This window comes from Hypomesus transpacificus, unplaced genomic scaffold (assembly GCF_021917145.1).
Source record: "Hypomesus transpacificus isolate Combined female unplaced genomic scaffold, fHypTra1 scaffold_181, whole genome shotgun sequence".
Classification (NCBI taxonomy): Eukaryota; Metazoa; Chordata; class Actinopteri; order Osmeriformes; family Osmeridae; genus Hypomesus; species Hypomesus transpacificus.
This window is the reverse complement of record NW_025813732.1, coordinates 251329-277928: the sequence shown is the minus strand read 5'-3', so window position 1 is coordinate 277928 and position 26600 is coordinate 251329. Positions and strand designations below refer to the sequence as shown.

General features: G+C 47.9%; 2 protein-coding genes across 5 annotated transcripts in view; one reads left to right on the top strand and one right to left on the bottom strand.

Moving 5' to 3' along the window:
- LOC124489153 (rho GTPase-activating protein 26-like) overlaps nt 1-5495 on the top strand; it is a 42121-nt gene extending 36626 nt beyond the window's left edge. The window contains 4 exon segments of the mRNA XM_047051823.1: nt 2537-2572; nt 3040-3150; nt 3836-3927; nt 4280-5495. Coding sequence (XP_046907779.1) covers nt 2537-2572; nt 3040-3150; nt 3836-3927; nt 4280-4368 — 328 coding nt within the window. The 3' untranslated portion in view covers nt 4369-5495.
- Nucleotides 5496-10595: 5100 nt separating this feature from the next.
- The window catches only part of LOC124489149 (glucocorticoid receptor-like), a 32823-nt gene continuing 16818 nt past the window's right edge, over nt 10596-26600 (bottom strand). For all 4 annotated transcript variants that reach the window (XM_047051817.1, XM_047051818.1, XM_047051820.1 and 1 more), the window contains 8 exons: nt 22195-22364; nt 20406-20432; nt 18099-18215; nt 15216-15494; nt 14168-14312; nt 13283-13413; nt 11921-12078; nt 10596-10929 (listed from right to left, as the gene is read on the bottom strand). In XM_047051817.1, the coding sequence (XP_046907773.1) occupies nt 10777-10929; nt 11921-12078; nt 13283-13413; nt 14168-14312; nt 15216-15494; nt 18099-18215; nt 20406-20432; nt 22195-22364 (1180 nt within the window). In that variant the 3' untranslated portion in view covers nt 10596-10776. The remainder of the gene's footprint in view (nt 10930-11920; nt 12079-13282; nt 13414-14167; nt 14313-15215; nt 15495-18098; nt 18216-20405; nt 20433-22194; nt 22365-26600) is intronic.

Genomic DNA, 26600 nt, shown 5'->3' with positions numbered 1-26600 from the left:
GGGGGCTCAACATTTTTTGTGCGCCCTCTCCCTCCCTCTCTCAGAAGGATACTAGTTTGACTTGAAAGTCCTTGTTTTGCACCTCTCCCTTGTCTTTGTCGCTTGCTCAGATGGAGAAAACAAGGCTGGTTTGGGGTATCCTTCGGGTTATGTGAGTTTTCTCCAGACAGGCCCCTTGGTCGGCATGTGAGACCCAGCTAAGCTGAGGGGGAAAGGGGGTCACGTCGACTCTACTCCTCCCTCATTCGGGGAAATCCCAGGGGAAGAATCTCTTTCGAAAATACAACACATAGTTGAGTTGGAGATAATGAATATGCGAGGGGGAGAGGGGGGGGGGGTAGAGAGAGAGAGAGAAGGGTTGGGAGAGAGGGGTAGAAAGAGAGAGAAAAAGAGAAGAGAGAGAAACCAGCCCAAGTGACTCATGCTAGAAACCTGTCCTCAATTATCCACTTCCCTGTAATGAACAATGCCGGTCGGAACACGCTCTTCCAGAACAACGGTGAGGATTCTCTTCCACTGTTTCCACTCTGCGGAGGTCTCTCCTTGTTCTCTCTCTCTCTCCTGAAACAATAGAATGATTGGTTCTGTGGTTCCCTCATGGTAGGCTCCCCAGTGGTCCATTGTGAGTGGCACATTAAATGTGGTGGCAGTGTTCCTGATGCTACAGCTTAGGGCACGTATGCATTTACTGTAGCCACATCGACACCATCGGCGTTGATATCTTTTTATTCATCGAGACATGTCAGTACGACCTTACTATCTTGATGACGTGTACCAGTCACTGGCACGGGTCATTGTGATCCGAAGGCAGCACAAGGGTTAAACTGTAATATATAGGAGACTAGTGGCTTGGGGCTGGCTGTGTGGCTAAATGACTGAAGACAGAATTACGGGCAATTAAGCCTCGTTCAAAATGTAGCCGTCTCGATGACAAACAACTTGTTTGGAACAGGCACCACAATCTGTGTACAAGACACCACAATCTGCCTGCCTTGCTGACTACAGCTTATGGCGCGGGGTTGGACCCGACCAACCTTTGTCCACTGAAAACAGATGAAGTCCCTGACGTATGTCAGGGCCCACGTGACACGAGATAGATTCCAAAACAAACACAAGGCCCTCATTACATCACTAACAGGCTTTTCGAATGCATTTATCACGCATGTTGAGATCATCCTTCAGGGGTCAGATGGCTGAGCGGTTAGGGAATCGGGCTATTAATCAGAAGGTTGCCAGTTTGATTCCAGGCCGTGCCAAATGAAGTTGTGTCCTGGGGCAAGGCACTTCACCCTACTTGCCTCGGGGGAACGTCCCTGTACTTACTGTAAGTCGCTCTGGATAAGAATGTCTGCTAAATGACTAAATGTAAATCCTTAGCTGCACAGTTCCCAGCGGTAACATTCAGACATAAAAAATTATAACGTGCATCTGCATGATCTGGGATCGTTGGATCCGATATCGGGGGATTCATTTCAGCCCGGGCCTGTGTTGGCCCTAGTGAATACAAGGTCCACTGACACCACTGGTGTTGAGTGTCCCTTTTCCAGAGAGGCAGCTGAATAATGAGCGTTAGAAAAGGCGCTCTGCATGATAAGGTAATCTTTATTTACTCTCGTTGGCTCCCTTGGGATTGTAAAGCTGCCGGGTGGAACGCTGGGACTGAATGATGTTGTGGAGATTGATGAAGGGGGAGGTAAAATCAAGAACTGCCGTGATCACTTTGATTAAAACCGCTCAAGTGGACTAGATTGGCGTTTTGAGAGAGCACATTTCTAAAACAAGGTGCAAAACAGAAAACCAGAAAGAAGAAGAAAAAATCAACACCTCGGTGTGTAATTGATGTTTGGGTTCATTACCATGACAACTTAAGGTTGTTGCTATGGCAATGAAGCATCGTCGAAAGAGCATTTTTTTTCTTTTTCATTTTCTTTTTTCCCCTTCCAGAAGAGATAATGGTGACTGTGAATGAGCTGTTCGGTTCAAAAACGGTTACGCAAGCTAGCTAATAAAAGCATGGGTGGAATGGTCATCTGTGGCCGCTGCCCTAGAGAGGGATGAATGTCGCCTCGGCCATGAATCATCTACAGGTCAGTAGGGCCGCAGAATCACATCTCTATCTGCTCCAGCTTGGACGGATCGAACAAATCAAAACAAGTCTCTTCTGCCTCCTCCTCTTCTCACCGGCTACCAGCCCCGCAACCTCTTCCCCCCTCCTTCCTCCCAGTTTTCACTGACATCTTGTGTTGCCGTCTGCAAATCTCGCAGGAGACCCCATTTCAGTCTGCCCAGTGATGGAGGAAGGACAGTCCATGGTCGTCCTTAACACAAACGCACATTACTGTGGGAGAAATTGAGAGATTTTAGGAAGGAGAGAGTAGGGAGGGAGGGAGGGAGAGTTTTAGTGAGGGACAAGCAAAGACGGAAGCCTCAAATGGAAATAAAGACCTGCACGATCAACATTTTTTATTATTCTTTCCCACGGTGGTTGTAAACATGCGTGACTAATACTTCCTCCTCCTGTGTTGTGCTGTTCTAGGTTGAATCCAAAGAGCCGCCCCGCTATCCCTACAAGGTATGCCTTGTGGTTTTATGACCTCTTGATTTCTGTTCGCTTGTTCGGCGGATGACTTGTTTCTCTGGTCACAAAATGAGTTTATCACATCTATAATAATAATACATGTTATTTAAAGGTGCCTTTCTCGACACTCAAGGACACCGTACAAATTACGTTTAAAAACAACAAAATTAAAGAATACAACAACATTAAAAACAGCAGAAATAGGTAATGTACATTTATATGGAACATGCAGTTTTAAACAGAACATCTCTCACTCCTTGCACTTGAACCCGACTTGTCCCAAATCATCCCACATCTTGAACGTAAATATGCTAATATGAATGCCTCCACTATGACTGCCACTGGAGTTATTTTTATATTTTTTTTATTTTTACCACAAACAGTAATGCTTGCTGGCTCACAAATCATTTCACCTCTGCCTGGTTGCAGTGACACAGAGTGTGCGCGTGTGTGTGTCTCAGATCGACCTGCCCCAGCCCCCCCTCACCACGCTCACCCTCATGGCCGATGTTCTCCGCACCCTCCAGCCCCCAGCCGACCTCATCCACCTCCAGCGACTCCTCCCCAGTCAGGTGTGTCTCCCGTGCGTGGGTGGGTGGCACCAGCTACCTGCCTCTCGAACCAGAGCGGGCCATGCCACCCGATACTCATCCTCTTCCATCATCCAATTACAAGTCATTTGCTCACGTGACACATGGCGATTAATGAGCATCTTACTGTCGCACGTACGCGAGTGTAGTCGACGCCTGTCATCTCTCCACCGGGCTTCTCTCACTACGACAGGCTTTGTCGGCGCCTTCGGCATGACTCACGCTTCCCTCCCTGCCTAGCCCTCGCGCAACCCCGACTCTCTTCCCCCTCCAGGGCGCCTCTCCTGTCTCCACCCTGCCCCGACCCCTCCCTCCCTAGTCCCAGACCTCACCCGACTCCTTCCCTCACCTGGTCGTCTCTGCTTCCCCCCCCCAGGCATCCTCTGGTCCGGCCTACATTCTTCCCTCCCCCCACTCTCCTCCCTCCCCTCCCCTGCCCTGCCCTGCCCTTTCCTAGAAACAAACTAAGCGACACCTCCTGTCCACTATCAACGTGTATAGAGACGTTTTTGGGGGCGGGATTGGGGTATACACTTACATTTCTAGGAAGTTTGCGTTTGCATTGGGGGAAAAAGAGAAGCCTTACCTGTTTCATCGCAGGGTGATGTCATTGTGGCTATTCTTACAGTTTCTGAGTGTATTGATTGGCCTTTTTCTCTCTTTGTAGTGGCCCAGGCAGAAAGGCCAGAGCACTGTACGCTTGTAAGGCTGAGCACGACTCTGAACTATCCTTCATCGCAGGAACCATCTTTGAAAATGGTAAGCCTCTGACTACAAATGACTAATGACTCCCCTCTCCTCCTCCCCTCTTACTCTCCCCTCTCCTACCCTCCTCTTTTCCCCACCCCCAGCCTATCGTAACAAAAAACACATTCACACCGTTTTGAAAAGGATTTACGCCGTTTTTATCTTCTCTGGTTGGTATTGACTTTGTCCCACTATGTTTTAGGGGAGCTATGAGCAAACAGCCCCCGAGGTGTGAACTTAGCCCACATAAAGACCCTTGGGGTCGCATCTCCTTGAAGTCCTGAGCATAGCATAGCTATAACCCCGATCCATCCTCTGTAGCACCATGCCTTGTACACATACAGTTGTGTTTGTACCCCCCCAGTTCACCCCTCAAGGGAGCCAGGCTGGCTGGAAGGGACACTGGACGGTAGGACTGGACTGATACCAGAGAACTATGTGGAGTTTGTATGACCCAGGACCTGGGCTGGAGGCCTGGACAGACCATGGAGCTGCACTGGAAACAAAAAATAACTTCTTCTTGTTTGATCTGAAAGGGCTGTTTGTGGTCATGAACCTGGATGAACCTGTGGGTGTGGGTATGTGTGTGTGTTTGTGTGTGTGTGTATTAAGGGACAGTTTGAAATCTTGCCATGAAGTCTTGTATATCTTTTAGTCTTTGCTTTTATTCAAATTCACTGCCACTGCTTTGAGTGTCTTAAATGTACAGGTACAGAATCAACTGAACTTGTGTAAGATGTTCTGGTTTGTAAAAAAAAAAAAAAAAAAAAGATTACGTTCAAAAGTGACTGGCCTTCATAGCTGTAGGTAGGAAGCCTTTGCTTGTCCTGCAGTGTACTGTAGGTATGAAGTCGGTAGTGTGGGGAAACTTTTGTAATTGAATGACAGTTTTCCAATGTGTCTGTCTATAAATGTGAGTTTTTGCTCTTTTAGCAACATTAGCCTGCTATTTCATTTAGCGCTTTTGGTATTTGGTTAGACAGGACAGGGCCTGAGCCAGCAGGAAGCTAGTCCCTAATGCTGATCTTATTGAATTTTCCTTTTGAATGGTGACATTTAGAATTAAAGATAGGGTAGCCCATCAAAGTAAGAACTTTAATTTTGGGAACCAAAAGCTCGCTTTTAGTCCCATTGTTATAGCTGACTTGTCTTGAGGTCCATAACTACTTGGTCTCATCTATCCTGGAAATATCTTACCCGAACTTGGTTCACTTTGAACAAGTATTTAACAGAACTTTTAGCATAGTTTTGTTAAGGCATAGGGAAGAATGTAAAAAAGTTTTAATGTGAAACTAGACTACTTTGTTCATATGTATTTTATTTATAATACTTAAAAATGTGATCATGAACTGAATTGTTTTGGGTGTATTAACAATGTAAATATGATGTTTGATAAGGTATAATTTTTAAAGTCTAAAATTTTATATTTTGTATTTCTAGTGTACTAACTTAATTTTTTAGCATCTCAGTTGCTCATTTTGTATGTCTATCTTTATTGAGCCTTAAAATTCTTTCAAATCAAATGAATCATGAAAAAAGTTGTAAAGAGTATCACCTATTAAAGAAATATCAAAATTGAACTAGCACGGTTGCTTATTAGTGTGCTTACTCTTAGCATTGGATACAATCAGGGGCGCCGCCAGGAATTTTGGGCCCCATGAAAAAGAAAATATATATTTATATTTTTTGATCATTTCTATAGTTTTTGGGGCCCCTGTCAGTCAGGGGCCCTTAAAATCGTCCTAACTTTTCCCCCCTATACGGCGCCCCTGGATACAATTGATATCTCGTATATACTTCTTGCCATTATTATTATTTCTAACCCAAACCCTGCCCTCAGTTTTTGCATGAAATTTAGACATGAAGCCTTGCTATTACTTTCTGGAAGCTTTGGACAGTTGTACCTTGAAGCCCTTGAAGCTCAATGGGTGAGTGAATGGAAGTCAAGTCAAGGCCTTTCAGAAGGGTTTTGGGTTCGAACCCCATGACTGGCTTAACTGTGCTGCCTCAAAGAGAGCCAAAACTCTGTCTTTAAAAATGACACACTTTACCTTAAGGATGTAATTTCAACATGTTCATTATTAGTTTTGTCCATGGTAGCTCAGTGGTTAAGCATGTGTACCATGTAAACCAAGGTCTTAATCAATGAGCTTGGGTTCAATTCCCATGTCTAACATTTGTCCCAAAGCGTTTGACTGTCTTGAAAACAGCAAACTTTACCTACAGAATGTATTTTCTTATTGTTTGAGATTCCTCAGGGCCCTGGTAGCTTAGTGGTTAAGCATGTGTGCTATGTAATCTGAGGGTGGACGGAGTAACATTTAACGGGACGGGGTAACTATTAACTTAAAAACACCAATCATTAAAGACATACTATTGTGTCTTACATGACCAAAAGGAATCAGGGTATTCACCTCAAATGGCATCCCCCAGCCAGATTTGAACCCAGATAAGCAGCCTGCATGGTACCCACCTTATCCACTAGGCTACCAGGGACTCACTGCTTTATCATTCGGAATTCAAATGTATCTTGTAAAACACTTTAAAGCTGTATATTCAACGTAGTCACGGTCTATTGTAAGCTTTCATCCAAAAGCACCTAGGGGGATGTGAACCTCCAACCTCTTGACTGGGAGTCATGCACTCTAACCACAGAGCTAACCCTTCCAACCTGAATGATGGATGTGGACAGTCACACTTGCTCATAATCACGCACTCATTTGTGAAACACACCTAGCAATCATTGGCGTTGATTGGCAATTAGACCACATGACCAATACCACTTATCCAGATAAATGAGCTCTAATGCAACAATCACCAGAGCTAGATGTTTGCCATGTTAGTAATAAGCAAATTATTGAAAATAATTTGCTAAACTGAAATGACATTTTCTTATGTAAGTAGGTATATGGGTAGCAAAAGGACTTTAGCCTTACCTTTAAACAACCTTTAATTTGCGTCATTAAAAAGTATTCAACATGTTGCATGTTGTATACTTTTTAATTATGCAATCTTCATTATGAATCAAACTTATTTTTTATTTATATACATATCTATCTATATCTATATACACTGTCAGTTGTGTTTGTCCTTTCATAACATGAAAATGTAAGTACACCCCATGAATTCTCCAATTATTTGAACATTTGACATTAATCTCTAGTTCTTCTTACTATTTCACAGGAATGAATGGCCGTTTGTCTTCCAGGACAGATTAGAAAAATCGAACTATTGAAAACTACAGTTGCAGAAACTTCGAACAGAGCATAGAGAACATATTATATGTGAATGAAAAATCCTTTATTGTGTGAACTGTTTAATGTGGAAAACAATTCATAAAATGACCATGTCTTCCTACCATAACTGACAATCACATCAGTGATTACCAAAAGCCTTTAGCTCCCTACCAAGATGTTGAGAAACTACACAAACACTTAAGTCCAACATTTAATCAAATAGGTCAAAATATCGACATCGACTGCTGATGAGGTAGTACAGAGATAATACAAACAATTTTTAACAAATAGACACTATATTCTTTACATTGGATTACATTTACATAACTAAAATACAAACAAAACATACGTCAATAAAAGCCATATATACCAGTGAAATATGATCTGCCCTTAAATCTTTAGATAATATTTGCGTGTTTTCAACAAAATATACTTTTTTTTTTTTTTTTTTTTTTTTAACCAATAAGAGGGTAGTGCAAATTGCCAGGCTCTGGTAGATTTAAAATTTCACACAGTTTTGACTTATTTTTTTAATTATGATTTTTTTTAAGTGACTGCTTTGTCCTCACAGCAATATACTGTACAAGACACCAAAGCCTATACCTTTACAAAAGATACTTTCAAACAAAATAAGTAATATAGTCAGATAATAAGTGCTACTGTAAATGTAACTGCTTGAATACTTCTGTTTTTTTCTCTGCTTTGGTCACTCTGTTGCACTGTACAAAATGTGATTCAGTCCCTCACCCCTACCCTCCCCCTCATTTCTCATAACACAGTGATCTTTCATTTAGACTTTCTCATTGATTTATAGAATTTACATACTTACAAGTCAGACATGTTTTAACACTTTCTAAGCACATATGCAATACATCTTTGTCAAACACAAACCAACTAACAGAAGAAAAAAAAAACGTATTTACTCTCTTACTCATTCAATATACAAAAATGTTAGGTAAAATGATTCATATCAAAGAGGATCAAGCTGATATATTAAAAATTACTGAAAATATTGTCGTCTTCAGTAGAAATCAATTTCAAAAAGCATCGTTAGTTGTTACATTTTGTATTCCTGAATTTAAACCCAATTTCTATGGCTCTCTGTCCCCTTTTTCACAAGGCCTTGAATCAATCAATGTTGGAACTAAAAGAAGGAATACAATATACAGGTATGTCCTTTGTAAAAATACGTCTGTCAAACATTTAGTTATGAAATATGTAAGAAACACTCTGCTTTAAATCGAAGTGGATATGTTATGTTGCTATGTACAACTATGGCAAGTAAGTGACCAATCGGGGGATATGAGTAAGCTGGTTGTCCCATATGACTCCAGAACAGAAAGATCAGCGAGCCCTCTATAATACTGTACTTCAGAAGTGAGGTCAATCAAACGGTTGTCCTCCCAAGCCGCTTTGCCGCGCCCTCTCAATGGGGCCGGCAAACCCGCAGATACGTGGGCATATGCGCCATGAGGGCTAGGAGGAAACCGGCTCTACGACTCTTCTCTCGGACTCGATCCGGACCGGTTCGATCGGGCCGTAGTAGCTGCTGACACAGCGGCGGGTCTGAGCGTCGAAACGGTGAGACGCCCGAGGACTTTGCCGCCTTCGCGGTAAGCGTGCCCCCCCCCCCCCCCCCCCCCCCCCGTTGTACGGTAGAGGCACTAGTGTTTTACTACATGGGGAACTCTTCCTCCTGCTTGGAAACATTATGGGTTCGCTGCCTTCGTTTGAAAAAGTCGTCTGTGAAGGCTTTGATGGTTATGGAGACCGAGGTGCTGTGGAACATTCAATGGGGGGAGGGGGTGGGGGGATCTGGGGCTTCTTCTGCTTTTCCTTGTGGCTTTCACATACTGTAGCTGGTGTGCGATTGGTTCCCCTCAGGGAGAGGGTACCACTCAGGGAGGGGGGACTTAGTGCGCCGTAGACTATACATTTCACCACAGAATTCGACGCCCCCCAAAAAAATATATGGTCTGTGAGGGATCTTCAGGAACAAAATCTAATATCTATGACATGATTCGAAATCTATAAAAAAATAAAACATCTGCAATGCACTTTTGGCACTTCAAATCGATCCCTGCTCTGCGACCGGGCCCAACTCGGGAGACGCGACAGAGGACGTGTACGTCCGGAGCGGATTTCTCCGTTTCCTTGTTCTGTCATCTTCTCTCGAAGCTTCCCTTTCTCTTCCTCGCAACCACACAGAGGCAGTCTGATCAGACGAACCCGGAGCGCCCCTTTCCCCCACACCGTTTGAATCAAACGGCCATTTTAGGACGGTTTCAAACACACAGACCTGCCCAGTTTCATCCTAATAAACGCTCGTACTGTAGGGTACTTTACCTCCATTTAAAAGTACAACAAAAGCAAACAATTTCACTGCCAACATAAAAGAAAGGAAAGAACAAATGATCAAATTAGAATAATGAATACTACAAATATTAACATTCTAATATTTCATTAATTATTCAGCACATTTATGGCCTCAGCATGTTAATTTCCAGATGGACAATATATATATATATATATATTTTTTTTACGTAGTACCGTAGGAGAGTTGACTGTTGCGTCGAGTATAGGTGAGCTGCCAAGTTAACAGCTCAAACATGACTGCTTTGACAAAAAGCACAACACAAACTGCCGATGGAAGAAAAAATTAAATAAAATGAACATCCAATACCAGAGAACAAAAGGTTTTTAGATTCCTATGCAAAATATTCGATTTTGACAGTTTTGAGACAATAGGCTATTGACAGCCTGCAAAGCTTAAAAAAGGCACAAGTTTTCCCTTTTCTCATAATTCTTGTGTAAACAATTCCGCTGCGTGCGTATCTGTATTGGGGTGTGCGTGCATAAAATCTATAGAAAATATTCCTTTTTCTTTTTTTGGGGCGGGTTGTCTGAATAGTCCCATGTCACAATAGTTTAGTGTTTTGAAGCAATTCACAGTTCAAACACAGAGTGTGGCGGCAACTCTTGATTCTAGAAGGGTCTTTTTTGTTTTTGTTTTTTTGTAAGTCTCCCAAGTGTCATTTTCATCCACCCCATTTCTCATTTTCCTTTTCCTCTCTCCGGTTGAGTCCCCTGGGAACCAGATCCAGTGACGTCTGTCAGTCTATTGATCTGTTCAGGTAGAGAATGTGGTGCTGGGTTCTGGGCTGGCTGATAAGAGGTGGTGCAGGCGCTGGGGCTGGGGGTGTTGGATGGCTAAGAGAGGTGGGGCTGGGGCTGAAGTGGTGCTGGGTTCTGGGGCTTGCTAGCTGGCTGGCTGAGAAAGTTGGGGCTGGATGGCTGAGAGAGGTGGGGCTGGGTCTGGCTGGCTGAGAGAGGTGGGTCTGGGCCTGGTTGGCTGGCTGAGAGAGGTGGGGCTGGGTCTGGCTGGCTGGCTGGCTGAGAGAGGTGGGGCTGGGTCTGGCTGGCTGGCTGGCTGAGAGGTGGGGCTGGGTCTGGGTCTGGCTGGCTGGCTGAGAGAGGTGGGGCTGGGTCTGGGTCTGGCTGGCTGAGAGGGGAGGTGAAGAGCGTGGGTCATGGCTGGTTGATGGCTGCTGGGGTCCTGGGCATCAGGGAGGCCGAGGGAGTCCAGGGCTCTCGCTTTAAGGCAGGGTGTCATCGGTTAAGGCAGTCATTTCTGATGGAACAGGAGTGGCTTGACACTGCCGTCCTTGAATTTTGGTAACTGGTTGCTGATGATCTCCGCCAGCATCTCGGGGAACTCCACGCTCAGCGACTTGTTGACAAACGTGTAGAAGCAGATTTGAAGCAAGCCCCCCACCATCTGAGGAGACAACACAGCCTTGGTTATGCAACTCCGGGGGCTAGCCGGGCTAGCGGTTAAGCCCAAACCTTTTTTCTATTTGAGGGGCACATCCACAGCTGTCAGACACGTCTCTGGGCTGGCTCGCCCGAACCCTAAACCGCCTGAAAATACACGCACAGCTGTCAGACATCCCTCTGGCCTGCCAGGGTAACCCTAACCCTCTCTATGTGAGGAGCAGCAACAGGGTCTTCTCTGAAGACATGGCCTGCTTTAAACTGGCTGGCTCGGCGGGTTAACCCTGACCCCGGGCATTCACATGGCTTCTGTTTAGACGCAGACTCTCTGACTCGCTGGCTGGCAGCCTAACATGGACACGGTCACCTGAGAAGACGGTCGCAGCCTCTGTGAGACTCTTTTCTGGAGGGTAAACTGAAGATATTGGCTGATGTAGAAAGGCCTCTGACGTCCATTTTCAACTTTTCCTTCCCCTTCCGTCTCAAAGCACATAACAACCCATGACGGCACAGACTCACGCCGAATGCTGACGTAAAAACTACGAATGGTGGAGGTACGGTTTAAAGCAAAACCCGCTCTGCGCAATTTGTGCAGTATTGGCGAGTTGGAGAGAGGATGTTGAAAAAAACACCCCCCCCCCCCCCCAAAACCGAATTCAGACGTGAGGGCACTTTGTAGAAATTCAAGAAAATTAACTAGCGTAAATTCAGCCAACTATTCGAGAGTGGATGAGAGGGAAAAAGCAAGTGGGATGTCATGTGACGCAATAAAAGCATGAATCACTTGGAGAATTATCAGATAACCCATTATGGCGGAATACAACGACTTGGTGAAAAGTCCCCCCCGACTATTGCCACTTGAGCGCACCCTGTGTCCCGTTCAAATGTAGAGAGTGTACCCTTGTGTTCCGAGCCAGCGTGAATCGGAATCTTGACCGTGACGATGTGGCGGTAACGTGAGGAGCAGTGTGACACTGGGAGGGCTTGGGACTCACCTCTTGCATGGAGTCCAGTAGCTTGGTGAGCTGGTAGAATCTCTGCCAGTTCTGGCTGGAGTTCTCCTCCCTCTTCACGATGGCCTTGCCCAGCTCCTTGATGTACGTCATCCGGATCTCGTCGAATATGGCCTGGCTTTTCATCCCGTCCTTGGGCACTGCAGGGAAGGGGGACACACACACACACAAAACATAAGCGAGGGGGCTCAACTCTGACCTGCGCCCAGGCTTGGTACGAACGTCCCATCTGACTCGCTCCCAACCCTATTCCAGATGACGAACAGCCTGTTCTGGAGGGTGTCTGTCATACGACAGTGCCAGGACTCCCCCCCCCCCCCCCCCCCCCCCCCCAATCCACAAACACAGGTGAAGGGGGGGAGACTGCCGATACAAAGGTCGCCCATGTGTGAGCCTGGCATCGTGAAAGATAGGAAACAGTCGTGCCCCGGACCGCGGACTGGCTCAGTATTGGCACAGTGCCCAGGCAAATCCCGCACACTCTACAGACAGGAGATTATGCAAAAAGAAACAAAATAACCGTGCCGTAGCCAGAGAAGTTCAAACACGACTGATTTCCATAGCAGATGGGTGATACGAAATGACTCTGAGGCCAGAGACAACACCTGCCTGAAACGTGTCAGAGAAGCCCATTGGGGGTTCGGAGCGAACTGGAGGAGAATCTTTGAAACGGTTTTGGGAATGTATTAATACTTTCAACTTAATACAGCCTGAGTGATGTTCCTCCATGTTTCCCTGGTGGCTGTCTAGATCTGCTAGGGTTCCCATCCGTGAGCCGACAAAGAGACTAACTGTCCCGGCAAAAACACGGTCTGGCGAGGAACCAACCGAATCTGCTAGCGGGTATAAAAATACATGGCGAGAATGTAAATGTCATTTCCTTTTAAGCCGCAATCAAATCACGCAAAATGCACTCTTTACCGAACCCACTCATTTTCCAGTAATTCAAAAAAACACAACAACAAAAAAAACACACCCAAAAAAAACTCAAGCCAACATGGAAATTTATATGGAAATCCAAGTGTCTATAACTGCTTTGGTAATGATTTGTCACACTGCTGCATTTCCCCCCCCCCCCCCCCTAAGAGAGCTCTTTAGCACCAGGGTAATTACAGACCGGTTGTAGCCAAACTAGTGGACTTCTTCATCGCTTTCAAAACAACACCTGGTAACACAACACGTATCCTCAAAAGCCACATTCAACTCTAAGTGGTCGTCCATGTGAAGGGTTCCCAGTATCAGGTTTGACGTTCAGCACAGTGTGCACATTTCCTGGTCCAAGAGTGGACTGGAGCAGCAGCAGGAGGTGTGTGTGTGTGTGTGTAGAGTGGCGCTCGGCCGTACCTGTGCTGAGAAGGAGCAGGACCTTCATGCAGAGGTACTCGTCGTACGACACCTGCAGCTTCACAAACTCCTCCGAGATCTTCAGCATCTGCACGCACTGGTCCGTCATGAAGGGCAGCTTCATTCGCTCCCTGGCACAAACACACACACACACACACACACACACACACACACACACACACACACACACACACACACACACACACACACACACACACACACACACACACACACACACACACACACACACACACACACACGCAATCCATCAACCACAGAACGCATCGCTTGTTTCGAGGAACAGTAACAAAACGGTAAGACGGCAGAGTGAACAGGCGATCGTGAGTCATCTATTCTGGGGAGGGGGAGTTTTAGCCAATCTCTCCATAACAAGAGGCAAACGATCCTCTTTAAAATGCTGAAGTCTACTGGTGGTTTGGTCCTCCTCCGCAGACAGCCTGAGGATGGAGTCCCAAGGAAGCGCCATTGTGGCCTGGCTGTTCTCTGCTCTCCCCTGAACCCTGAAGCGAACCCCGAGGCCAGCGCAAAGCAAACCACACAACGAACCTCACTCTGAATCCTGTTTCGAGGGCTCCTCATTAAAATATTTACAGCTTGTGGCGTCGACTTAACTGTATCGGTGGCGACGTAAAAAAATAAATACACATTGACGGTCTTGATGTTAGGATGTGGACGGATAGAAGTCAGTCCGATTGTTGACATAAAAAATGCAGCCGATAGGATGAGGGAACAGATTTGATGCATTTGAAGTCAATTCGAACGGCCAGATTTCTGTTTTCAAAGGTGGTATCCACTTTTGAAAATAGGTGAGGGAGGGAGGGAGAGAGGGGAGGGAGGTGAGGGAGGGAGGTGAGGGGGACGTACTCGTTGATGACCAGGTCGGGGGCGAAGCAGAGCATTCCTCCGTTACACTGCTCGTAGGAGCGCCAGCCCAGACTGAAGGACATGAGGAACAGCCAGGAGCACTGCAGCAGGGTCATCTGGTCGTCCAGGTGAAGGTTCCGGAAACCTGCGCACGTGAACCAGCATCCACACACACACACACGCACACGCACGTTTATAAATGTCACCATGGATAAGGCTTACCAACCAGAAGCAGATGGCGTTAGAGGAATGCATCATTCGAACGTTGTAGCTGTCCAAACAGGTGCCTCTAGAAAACGAGACATTTTCGATCTGCCTTCAGGTCTACGTTTTTCGACATAGTTCTCCAGATGTCTCAGTTCTAACAGTACAGTTGTCACTCTAGAAGTATGAACCACAAACAATCTTCTGTGAAGAAGGGGAAATCTATGAAAGTCAACGTTCACAGTGCCCAAAACTGAGCCGTAAGTCATTTAGGACTTTCTAGAACATACTGGGTCTAACTATGCAGTGGTACGGTACGATAAGCGTAGGAAATACCTGTAGGGATGAACTCATCGTGCGTTTTCTTTGTCACGCCTGGCCCTGGGGGGGTTTAAATCTATCTGAAAATGGACTCGAGGGAATTTGAAGAATGAGCAGACGTGCTAAGCTCAGTTCTGTCGAGCTCTGCCCCGCCATTCAAACATCGAAGCCGCCACGCTCAAATATTTGAAGCCGCTACTCTGGTAAGGGTGGTGGAAGGTAAGGGGGTCTCTGACAGACTCGGTACGAATGCTGTCTCTTATCGTCTCAGCGCCACCTGAACCCTCAAGCCTCGAGAACAAGAAGAGCTTGTTTTTTTTGTGTGTGTGGGTGTATGGGGGGGGAGGGCAGGCGCCGTCATCCGAGATAACATCATGCCGCTGGCACAGGACGGGCATCCGCCTCCTCTTGAGCCACCGGGTGGGGGGGGGGGGGGGAAATCTGGGTGCGCTGGGGAATCCCTCAGTCCCCTAACCCCCTAACCCCCTAACCCCTAACCACCCCTCCAGGGTCGGAGGCTCACCTGGCAGGGACTTGGCCCACTTGACGGCCGAGATGACCTGCTGGCCGCCCAGCCGGTTCAGCGTGGTCATGAGGCGCGTGGACGTGTCGGGCACCGTGCTGTCGTAGCCCGAGTAGATGACCTCCGGCTCGATGGCCTTGAGCAGGGACAACATGGTGGGCACCAGCTGCGGCATGGACTTGGGGATCAGGGCGCAGGCCTGCTCCGCGGGGCCGGGCGACGCCGACTCCACGCTGGGCTGCTGGCCCTTCAGCTTGATCAGCTTCTTGTTTTTCCTCGCTGCAAAGGGGGGGGGGGGGGGGGGGGGGGGGGGAGATGTGGGAGGAAGAGAGAGAGCGAGAGAGAGCGGAGGAGAATGAGAGAGAGGGGGGAGGGGGGGGCACGGGGAGATGTGGGAGGAAGAGAGAGAGAGAGAGAGAGAGAGGGGGGGGGAATAGGTAAATTGTGAGTAATCCTGGAAGGTCACAGTAACCCAGGGGGTGAACCTTGGAAGTATTAGGAGACCAACAGCACCGCTGAAAGATTACATTTGTGGAAAAACACATTTAATTTGTTTTCTACGTTCTACACGATGTCGCTGTGCATACAGCTGCAGATAAGCGAGCTTATCTAGGCCTGTGCATGGCTAAAAGGCAAAGCATCAACAAGTATTTATGGAGGCAGATTCCAGTTGACGGTGTGATGCGTTTTTCCTCGAATGGGTGTTGCAAAGCACAGTAAACAACAACGCCGTAACTGTGAGTGACATGCCGTCCATTATTCTCTTTTTTAGATTTTTTCTTTCCTCGTTTTATACGTTCTACGCGGTAAGCTCACGGGCCACAGGTAGAAAGCTTGCCATCAACTGCCTCTGTCTCTCTCTCTCTCTCTACCGCCCCCCCCCCTCCTCCTCCTCCCCCTGTTTAATTTCCTTCACGTGCATTGCTATGGCAACTAAGAGCCTTTGGTGGATGCACCCGCATGGCCCCGCGCAGTCCCCCACCCACTCTTCCCACTCTCCGATTCAATCCGGCAAAGAGGTGAATGAACATACAGTGCCCTCCAAAGGTATTGGAACAGTGAGGCCAATTCCTTTATTTTTGCTGTAGACTGAAAACATTTGGGCTTGACATCAAACGATGAATGTGAAACCAGAGATCAACGTTTCAGCTTTTATTTCCAGGTATTTACATCAGGATCTGATGCACAAATTAGAAAATATCACCTTTTTGTTCGAACCCACCCATTTGTCACGTGAGCAAAAGTATTGGAACATGTGACTGACAGGTGTGTTTTGTTGCCCAGGTGTGTCCTATTACATACATTATTCAATCAATAAATACCACTGAATGTCTACACTCAGGTTCAGATTGGGTAAGATAGGTTTTGTCTATGCAGACTGTATTCAGAGGTGAAAACAACATGAAAACCAGAGCGCTGTCTTTGGGTGAAAAACAAGCAATTGTGAGTCTTAGAGAAGATGGAAAATCAATCAGAGCCATTGCAGAAACATTGGCCATAGCCAGTACAACCATTTGGAATGTCCTGAAGAAGAAGAAAACTACTGGTGTACTAAGTAACAGACGTCGAACAGGTAGACCAAGGAAAACATCAGCAGTTGATGACAGAAACATTGTGAGAGCTGTAAAGAAAGACCCTAAAACAACTGTTAGTGAGATCAGCAACAACCTCCAGATGGCAGGAGTGAAGGTATCACTATCTACTGTTCGCAGAAGACTTCATGAACAAAAGTACAAGGGCTACACCAGAAGATGCAAACCACTCATTAGCAAGAAGAATAGGAAGGCCAGGCTGGAAATTGCCAAAAAGTACAGAGATGAACCTCAAAAATTCTGGGACAAAGTTTTATGGACTGATGAGACAAAGATTAACTTTTACCAAAGTGATGGAAAGGCTAAAGTTTGGAGAAAGAAAGGAACTGCTCATGATCCCAAACACACAAGCTCATCTGTGAAACACGGTGGAGGTAATGTCATGGCTTGGGCTTGCATGGCTTCTTCTGGGACGGGCTCATTAATCTTCATTGAGGATGTAACACATGATGGCAGCAGCAAAATGAACTCGGAAGTCTACAGAAACATTTTGTCTGCCAATTTAAGGAAAGATGCAACCAAACTGATTGGCAGAGCCTTCATCATGCAGCAAGATAACGACCCAAAACACACTGCCAAAACAACAAAGGAGTTCATCAGGGGCAAGAAATGGAAGGTATTAGACTGGCCAAGTCAATCTCCAGACTTAAACCCTATAGAGCATGCATTTTACCTGCTTAAGAGGAGACTGAAGGGAGGAACCCCACAAAACAAACAACAACTGAAAGAGGCTGCAGTGAAAGCCTGGGAAAGCATCAAAAAGGAAGAATGCAAAAGTTTGGTGACGTCAATGGGTCACAGACTTGCTGCAGTTATTGAAAGCAAAGGATTTGCAACTAAATATTAAGTCTTATTCACTTAAATATGTTTTAAGTATATCTGTTCCAATACTTTTGATCACATGACAAATGGGTGGATTCAAACAAAATGTGATATTTTCTTAGTTGTGCATCAGATCCTGATGTAAATACCTGGAAATAAAAGCTGAAACGTTGATCTCTGGTCTCACGTTCATTATTTGATGTCAAGCCCAAATGTTTTCAGTCTACAGCAAAAATAAAGGAATTCGCCTCACTGTTCCAATACTTTTGGAGGGCACTGTATATAAATGACATTAAGTGCATGAGCACGAACATACAGAACCGACATTACGCGGGCAGGGAAAGAGCTCCCACACACACGCACAAACACGCACGCACAAAACCCAACACAAACCACTCGGGGGGAGGGGGGGAGGAAGGAGGGGGGGGGGGGGGGAGGAAGGAGGGGGGGGGGGAGGGAGCCGGGTTACCTTCCAGGTTCATGCCGGCCTGCAGACACTTGCGAAAGCGGCAGGCCGGGCAGTTCTTCCGGCGGATCTTGTCGATGATGCAGTCGTTCCTCCCGGCACAGAGGTAGTTGTGCTGTCCTGTGGGGGGGGGGGGGGGGGGGGGGGGAAGGAGGAAGGGTGAGCACAACGGAAATTCTAATTGTTTTACCGTCACTGCGTCATATATATATATATATATATCACGGTCGCTTTATTTTTTATTACAAAAGAAACAGCCGGCTTGTGGGAGACGGCCCAGGGGGTCGTCAGCTGAATAACGACAGTGCCGGATCAGCAGGGCCTCCAGGGGAGGGGTGCTGTGTGATTAAAGGGGCGACCGACTACTCCATCGCTTCATTGTCAATCCACAGATAAAAGTGTGGGGGAAGCTGATTACATTCTCTTTCCTCTTAATAAGATTTGATAATGTCTGCAGGAATTTATGTATTTATTGTATTTTTTTGGGGGGGGTGGGTGGTATTTAGTGATAACTGAGTCACTGCTAAAACATATCACCTCATCTGTTGAGCCACTGCAATTACAAGTTATTTAATCTGTGCATGTGATGTTATCGTGCGATTCAGAAGAAAAAGGTGCTAGGGAAGAAGATTAGCGAGAAAGACCACAAGTGCCCCAATCAAATCAGATTTGTTGGAAACAGTTTCTGCTGTTTTGCGGAGAAAGGACTGGGTATGACTCACTGAGAGTTAAGTCGGAGGTCCCGCCCTTTACGAACGTTTGACCTCCAGAGGCTCGTCTCTGACCTTAACAACATCTTAACATTTAAATGAACATATCAAACACAGGTCTAGACAGCTTATTGTTTCGTTGCCTCTGAAAGTGTCAGTGGGGTCAGGCAGCTGAGCGGTTAGGGATTCGGGCTACCAATCCGAAGGTTGTCGGTTCTATTCCCGGCCGTGCAAAATTACGTTGTGTCCTGGGGCAAGGCACTTCACCCTACTTGCCTCGGGGGGAATGTCCCTGTACTTACTGTAAGTCGCTCTGGATAAGAGCGTCTGCTAAATGACTAAATGTAAATGTGAGGTGTGGGCTGGTGCCAATTCAGGATCTAGATGTGCTTTTACGTTCGGCATAATGGGAATAGCAGTTTTTCAGGCAATTAAGAACAACCAAACCGGGACTGAATAATTATGATGCATCCATGAAAAACGACTGGGCTACCAATCTTTACCACCAGCCAATAATAACCACTCATGTGCAAATTGAGACCTGGTTGGTTTCTCCCAAGTTTCTCCTAAAAGCTTTGCTTGGTTCCTGGTAAAACATGATGTTGATGACTTGTTTATGTAAAAACAATGTTTTGTCAAAGTAGGTCATTAAAGGGTTTCCACCACAGGGGCACAATATAATTTCCTTGAAGTGTGTCTGATAGTCTAGAAGTGACTCGTCATGGCAAACTGTCAGTCATTATCTAACATTAGTCATTTTTACAGCAAGGAGTGGTTGTGTCAGTTCAGTGTGAATCCACTACTAAACTGGAGTGCGGCCTTCTCTTTAGCGGATGGGTCTGAACTAGCAGTAGAACTGTGGCTAGTACACGTCAATCTTACGCTCAAATGCAGGGATGACAAATTAACGAATTTAGTCGTCAGTCATGTATCGACTAAGTTCGAATTTACAACTAGGTGTTTTAACCCCGTCCTGATTTTGAACCGAGGTGGACACAATTAGGAGTCAATGTAGCGGAGTAGGTTCGGGTCTACGCAGTCATAATGACATCTGGGGCGTTGCTGACATAACCCTAGGAGCAGGACAATGACACATTTTTGGATCATCGTTTCGGGTTAGAGATCTTGATCACGGTTAACACAGGGATACAACAAGCTTCCTTTGGCATGCTCGTCCAGGGTTAAAGCTCGGCAAAAACCAAAACAACCCACCACCGTGTTAATCCCAGCTCAAAGCGAACCAGGAGAGCTAGATCTACAATTACAATCATTCGATTTGGTTGGGAACAAAATGATGATAACAAATGTGGTTATTAGACAGGGTGTCTTGCGGCGGTGATGCACACACGTTCACCTTTTTCAAACCCAGCCAAAGGCACACACAGGGAACATTGTAGTCAAGTGAAGCAAAAGTGAAGTCATCCACCAAGCCAAATCCCATAAAACTAAATTAGAAAAAAAAAAAAAAAAAAAAAAACATGCATTGAAAAAGACAGGGTCTTCACCGGGTCGGAGCCTTTCAGTCGGGACTGACTGGTGACAGGAAAGGTGACAGGTGACAGTGTTGTTGTTAGGAGGATGGAAGGTGAGTTGTATTTACCATCTGTGTTTTGTCTCGCTCTCCAGCCTTCGCCAGTGCGACAACAACCGTCGAATGGGGAGCGGAGGAGGGAAGAACAAAAATAACAGATATTACTTTTTTATTGCTGTACAGCTCTATTCAGTGTTATATTAATACTTGAACCCACACGTACTCATCAGCATACATTTACTTGGTAATCAGCATGAGGACACAAGGGGCGTTAAACCCGATGTCGCAATGGACCTTGAGCAACCATGCGCACAAATTCTGAAATATCTGTTATTTTTGCATGTTCGGTGTTTAAGACTACAGTGTCCGTGTCGAATGACATCACTTTTTACTTGTCTGGGACCCGGGCCGAACTTCGAGGCGTATAAAAAGAAGCCCTTGGAAGCGGATCAATCCGATCTTCCGACGAACGGCACTTGGGTTTAACGTGTGATGCAGTCCTTCCTAAAAATACTCTGGAGTTCCTCCACGATGCGTCTATTCGAGGGGAACTTGTTAGCCCGGCACGGGGCACATACACATGGCGGGGGGCAGACGCTAAAAGTAGCAGACATCTGGCACGATAAACAGGCCAAAGAAATGAGAAGAGAAAGGCGTCTTTGAGCGCGCCCTGAACACTGGTGCGGTTAAACTCTCAGGGCATGAATGGGCTGAATGCCTTGCAGGGGAAAGCAAGGGGTGGGGGCTACTTTAGCTAACACCGGAGATGGTGCTGTAGCAGCTTGTCAGATCAGAGGGCTAGCTGCCGTGTAGCTATGCTGCTCTACCTGGCAAGTTGGAATTTCTCACGTCGGGGTTACTTTTCTGGAGAGGTGGATGGGGGCCTGTGCTGTCAGAACCTTATCACTTTCTGTCAAAGGCATTCCTTTGCCACAGATGCTAAGCTGGGGCAATAAATCATCGGCACTTAGCCTACACAGTGACTCTGGTCACCATAAAGCACTGCTGTTTGGAGGTTGACGACGCCTTTAGCGTTAGCTGTACCACAATGTGCCGGGGCAACGTTCAGTATGATATAACCTGTTTTATGACACGCAGTGAGGAGTTTTCCTCCACTGAGCGACTCTTTCATGGATATCAGTCTTAGCTACCTGGGTCAATAGCGTCTCACTGCAAACAACAATGTCCATACAGCTCTCGAGACAGGAATGGGCGGCTACCCAAAAGTACTGCTGGGGAAAAAGTGTGTTTTTCTTTCAATGACTTTTAAATAACCGATCACGTGTATGAATTCAAAGAACGACGACGTGAGGAGTTTGCAGGTAATTGAGACGATTAAGAGACCTTGATAGACCGTGCTGTGGTAAATGGGAGGTGAAAAACATTTCCAAGGCTTCCGGCACCAAGAACGGCGTGCATTAACGTGGGCAAAATGTGTGCCGTGTCCTGTACGTGTGCCCTGTGTCCTGTAGCAATGCAGCCTCATAAAATGATTAGGATCTTGAGGTGGGAGTTTAGCGTTTGTCATTGCAGAATGTTTATAAAAAATAAAATAAAAATTCACCTGACAAGTTGACTTGACTGTTAAATCCTCACGTCTTCAGAAGATTCCTAAAAGTCCACCGAGTCAAATTCAAACGCAACAAGAGGCATGGCCGGGGGGGTGGGGTGGGGATAAGGCGTGGAGGTTTTCGAGCGTGAGGCCCGAATTCCTGTCGCGAGCCTAGCCTAACTGTGCAGGAGCGCTCTCGAGGACACCAGGTGCTCCAGACCTGCAGGTCTCTGGGTACTCGGGACTCCTTAACGACCGTTGTGTGTGCGTGCGTGCGTGGGGAAACATCCGCGAATGTCGACCCACCTTCCACAGCCCTCTTGAAGAAGACTTTGCAGCTGCCGCAGGTGAGGACCCCGTAGTGGCACCCCGAGGCCTCGTCGGAGCACACCAGGCAGATCTTGTGGGCCGGGCCTCCGGGCTTGGCCGGGGACGGAGACACTGTGGCGTTGGCCTCGGACGTTCTGGATGACGGGCTGCAACACGGGCAAAGGAAAACACACACACAGGTCAAGGTCATATCCAAAATGTGCGCCTTCACAAAACTGACCCCGTGACACAGCTGTCGTGAACTTTCAGGTTCGGTCAACTCTCCCACGAGTGAAGTCTCCTATTATAAGGTCAGCCTCACTCGACAGTATCGCGTCTCTGTTATAGCATCTTCGTTTGGCGCAGCACTTAGCCCTGTATCATGAAAACCTACAATGACGACGCCACGGCAATCATCCAGTCTGAAACATGTCTCGTGTTTTGTCCATCAATAGCGGAGCAGGTGAGCAGAGGCCTACCCTAACGAGGGCGGAGCAGGTGAGCAGAGGCCGACCCTAACGAGGGCAGAGCAGGTGAGCAGAGGCCGACCCTAACGAGGGCAGAGCAGGTGAGCAGAGGCCGACCCTAACGAGGGCAGAGCAGGTGAGCAGAGGTCGACCCTAACGAGGGCGGAGCAGGTGAGCAGAGGCCGACCCTAACGAGGGCGGAGCAGGTGAGCAGAGGTCGACCCTAACGAGGCACCCAATGACCTCCCTCAAGCTGAGCTAAAGCTACTTCAAAGGGATTTCCAGCTATCTTACTAACAGGGCCTCGTTGTAACCTCATGGTCTGTTGTTAATAGCCTTAACCAGGGGTGCTGGGGAAACAGGTGGTCTACTACCTGCCCCCAAGGTCAACATCCCCCCCCCACCCACCCCACCCCCCAGCAGGATCCGTCTGAACCGAGGAGCGCCACATTCACTCGCGGCACACCGCGTTTCAGTCGCACACTCGTTCCACTATTGACTCGTACAATGCCGTTATTATGTCTGCGGTGGAGTAATTCCCCACCTTGGGTGCTGGGCTCAAATTAACCATTACAACTCCATTCATGCCGTGTGGATCTAGCCCCCCACCCCACCCCGAACAACAGTCCTCACGGCCGAAGCTACAGAGCACGGCGGAAACCTCGAAAGACGCACGCACGCGAGACGAGAGGGGGATGGCCTGACCCTGGACGACGGGGCCCCGGCGCGCCCAAACAGGAATGGAAACGCACATCTTCCAATGTCTTTATGAAAGAACCAGCAGGGGGTGTTTTCCCTGGGACTCGTGCCAGCCTACCCACTCTCCAGCATTCCTCCCACTGTCTCTCCGGGCTTGGTGGCACGCTGCCATGCACACAGTCAAGCCTCATTAGAGACACCTCCACAGTAGGGCAGAGAGCACACACACACACACACACACACAAGTAGGCTAATGCACTCGACGTAGGATGTACAACCCAAACCCAGACAGGCCAACACCCACACACACACACACACACACGTTAACACATCCATGCGCAACCAAAATGCAAGCCGGCGAGAAAGAAATAAAAAAAAGAAGCCGGTTAGCTAGTGCGCCGTAACACGACGCCGGCTCTGAAGCAGACCTCTGTGCTGCCGTTTAGTGACCTCGGTATGCTAATGCCTCCCACACTATTCTGATTACGTGTGTGTGTGTATGTGTGTGTATGTGTGAGGAGTGTGTGTGTGGGGGAGGGGGGGGAGTGGGAACACAAGGTTCGACTGAGAAAAAAAAAGGAGCAACGGATCAACAAACAAGTGCGAAGTCGTAAGGGCTGCCACCGCGTACACACATACAATGTTGGTCGAGCGAGCGAATGACGGAGCAGCTTGTCGCCGCTAGCAAGCGCGACGACGACGACAAAAAGCCTGACTTTGTTGACAAAACAAAAGATTGGATTTTGAAAGAAAGAAAAAGCAGGCCGATGTCCCAGGTCTCACCCAAAAAAATACAACATTCGGGACGGTGGATAGTCCAACATCCGGATCTTTCTATGAGGCACTGCTGTGCTTTATGTGTTGGCAATTCAAGTCCACATCTCGGGCTTTAAAGGAGCAGGGCTGGCTAGTAGTTGGGGACTGCAATAGGAGTACAGGGCCTTTCTGTCAGCCTGACTATCTGGGGAGTGCATGTGTGTGTGAGTGGGGGGGGAACACACACACACACAGAGGGGCCTCCCATTTGTGTAGGAGGAAGTCAGGACCCAGGGGGGTTCTTATAAATAGTCCCGTAGCAACCTAAGCCCTAGGACAGTGTTACATGAGGATACTGTATACACACACACACGCCTGCCAGCTGACACCCACAATACCCTGTACACCTCTTATCACTAATCATTTGTGGGTTAATAGCATTTGCGTCAACAGCGCGTCGAGGAGGCACCGGGAAGTTAGCGGTCGTTTGGCATAACGAGCAGAGAGGTGCTCGGTGTGCTCTGCGGGTTCACCTTCCCAGGAGGTCAGCCATGCCAACGGAGCCCTGCTAGGGCTGCCTACCCAGGGCTTAGGGGAGAGGGGCCTACCAAGAGAGAGAGGGGGAGGGAGAGAGAGAGAGAGACTTTGCAATACTCAACCCGAACTGTCATGCCAATAAAGCATTCTGAACTGAACTGAGAGAGAGCGAGCGAGAGAGTGAGAGAGAGGGAGGGAGGGGAGGGATAGAGAGAGAGACAGAGAGACAGAGAGAGAGAGAGGGAGAGAGATTGTGATTGTCAGAGATTGTCAGACACAGAGAGAAAGAGAGACAGAGAGACAGAGACTGTCAGATAGATTGTCAGACACAGAGAGAGTGAGAGAGAGAGAGAGTGAGAAAGAGAGAATGATGGTAGTCCTCTCCTAAACCACCCCATCAATCATCTGACAGCGAGACAAGGTAAATCCCACAAAAGCGCCTTTGCTGCCTTCACACCTATTGCGTTTCAACGTACGTCTCAGCGGGGTCAGAAGACAGACGGGGCTGCGGGCAAACAAAAGAAGGTAGAGAGACACACAGAGAGAAAGAGAGACACAGAGAGACAGAGACACAGAGAGAGAGAGACACAGAGAGAGAGAGAGAGACACACAGAGAGAGAGAGAGAGAGAGACACAGAGAGAGAGAGACACAGAGAAAGAGAGAGACACACAGAGAGAGACACAGAGAGAGAGAGACACAGAGAGAGACACAGAGAGAGAGAGACACAGAGAGAGAGAGACACAGAGAGAGAGAGAGAGAGAGAGAGAGAGAGAGAGAGAGAGAGAGAGGGAGAGGGAGGATGGCCTGACAGCCAGTCAGTGAGCCCAGACAGTTCCACTGCAGAGCTGGTGGAGGATGTGCATGTTGGCATATCAACCGGTGGGACGCCACGGAGATTTAGCTCAGTGTTCATCTGAAAAATGCTCTGGAAAGAGGCCTTCTCGTTGAGAGACCGCATTAGGTACACAGTTCTCTCCAGCTATGTTCTCCCTCCCTCCCTCTCTCCCTCCCTCCCTCCCTCCCTCGCTCCCTCCCTCCCTCCCTCCCTCCCTCCCTCCCTCCCTCCTTCCCTCCTTCCCTCCCTCCCTCCCTCCCTCCCTCGCTCCCTCCCTCCCTCCCTCCCTCCCTCCCTCACCCGTCGAGGTTATGTAATATTCATATTGGCGCTGCCGCGACGGCGGTCCCTCCCTCCCAGCACAGCCGAACCCGTCACCCCCCCCCCCCCCCAGCCAATCCGCTCCCACTACAAGCTCAGAGTACAGAGGAGGTCAGGCAAATCATGAGATTATCCGACTCATCTACCCAGACACAGACACACCCGTACGCGCACAAAGCACTTACACAAATACACACACACACTCGACTCGGGCCTACTCTGCAAGTCTCTGTTCTGCAGCGTCGCTCAGAGAGGAGGGTTTGTTGGAGAGGAACCCGGTCTACGATAAAAGCTGTCCTCCTGTCTTCCCCTCCCCCTCCACCCCCCTCCACCCCCCCCCCCCCCCATGTGACTGTTGCGCCGAGTCACTGACCGCCTCAGTGGCCGTTCTGACACGCCGCGGCGCCCGCCACCCGACGAGCTAAGCAAGCCTTTTCCACAACTGGCTGCGCGGGGCCTGAGGAAAGAGGAAGAGAAACCTTGAGGGCAGCGGAAAAAAGAAAAACGATTCCGACTCCTCTCAGCTAGCATGAACGACGGCTAGATAGGAGAGTTTGACACGTTTTTTTTTTTTTTTAAACGTGCGCGTGGTTAACAGAGCGTTTTGGGGATGGCACGAACCGCTACTGCTGCCAGTGAGCAAGGGGGGGGAAACGTTTCATTCAGGAACACGGGCGCGGCGTGCGTGTTCCCGTTTCACCCTCCCGCCCGTTCCCGCCGATCCTCAACGGTCATGTGGCGTCTCCTGAAACAGACGACAACCGCCTCCAATAACCCAAGAACCGTC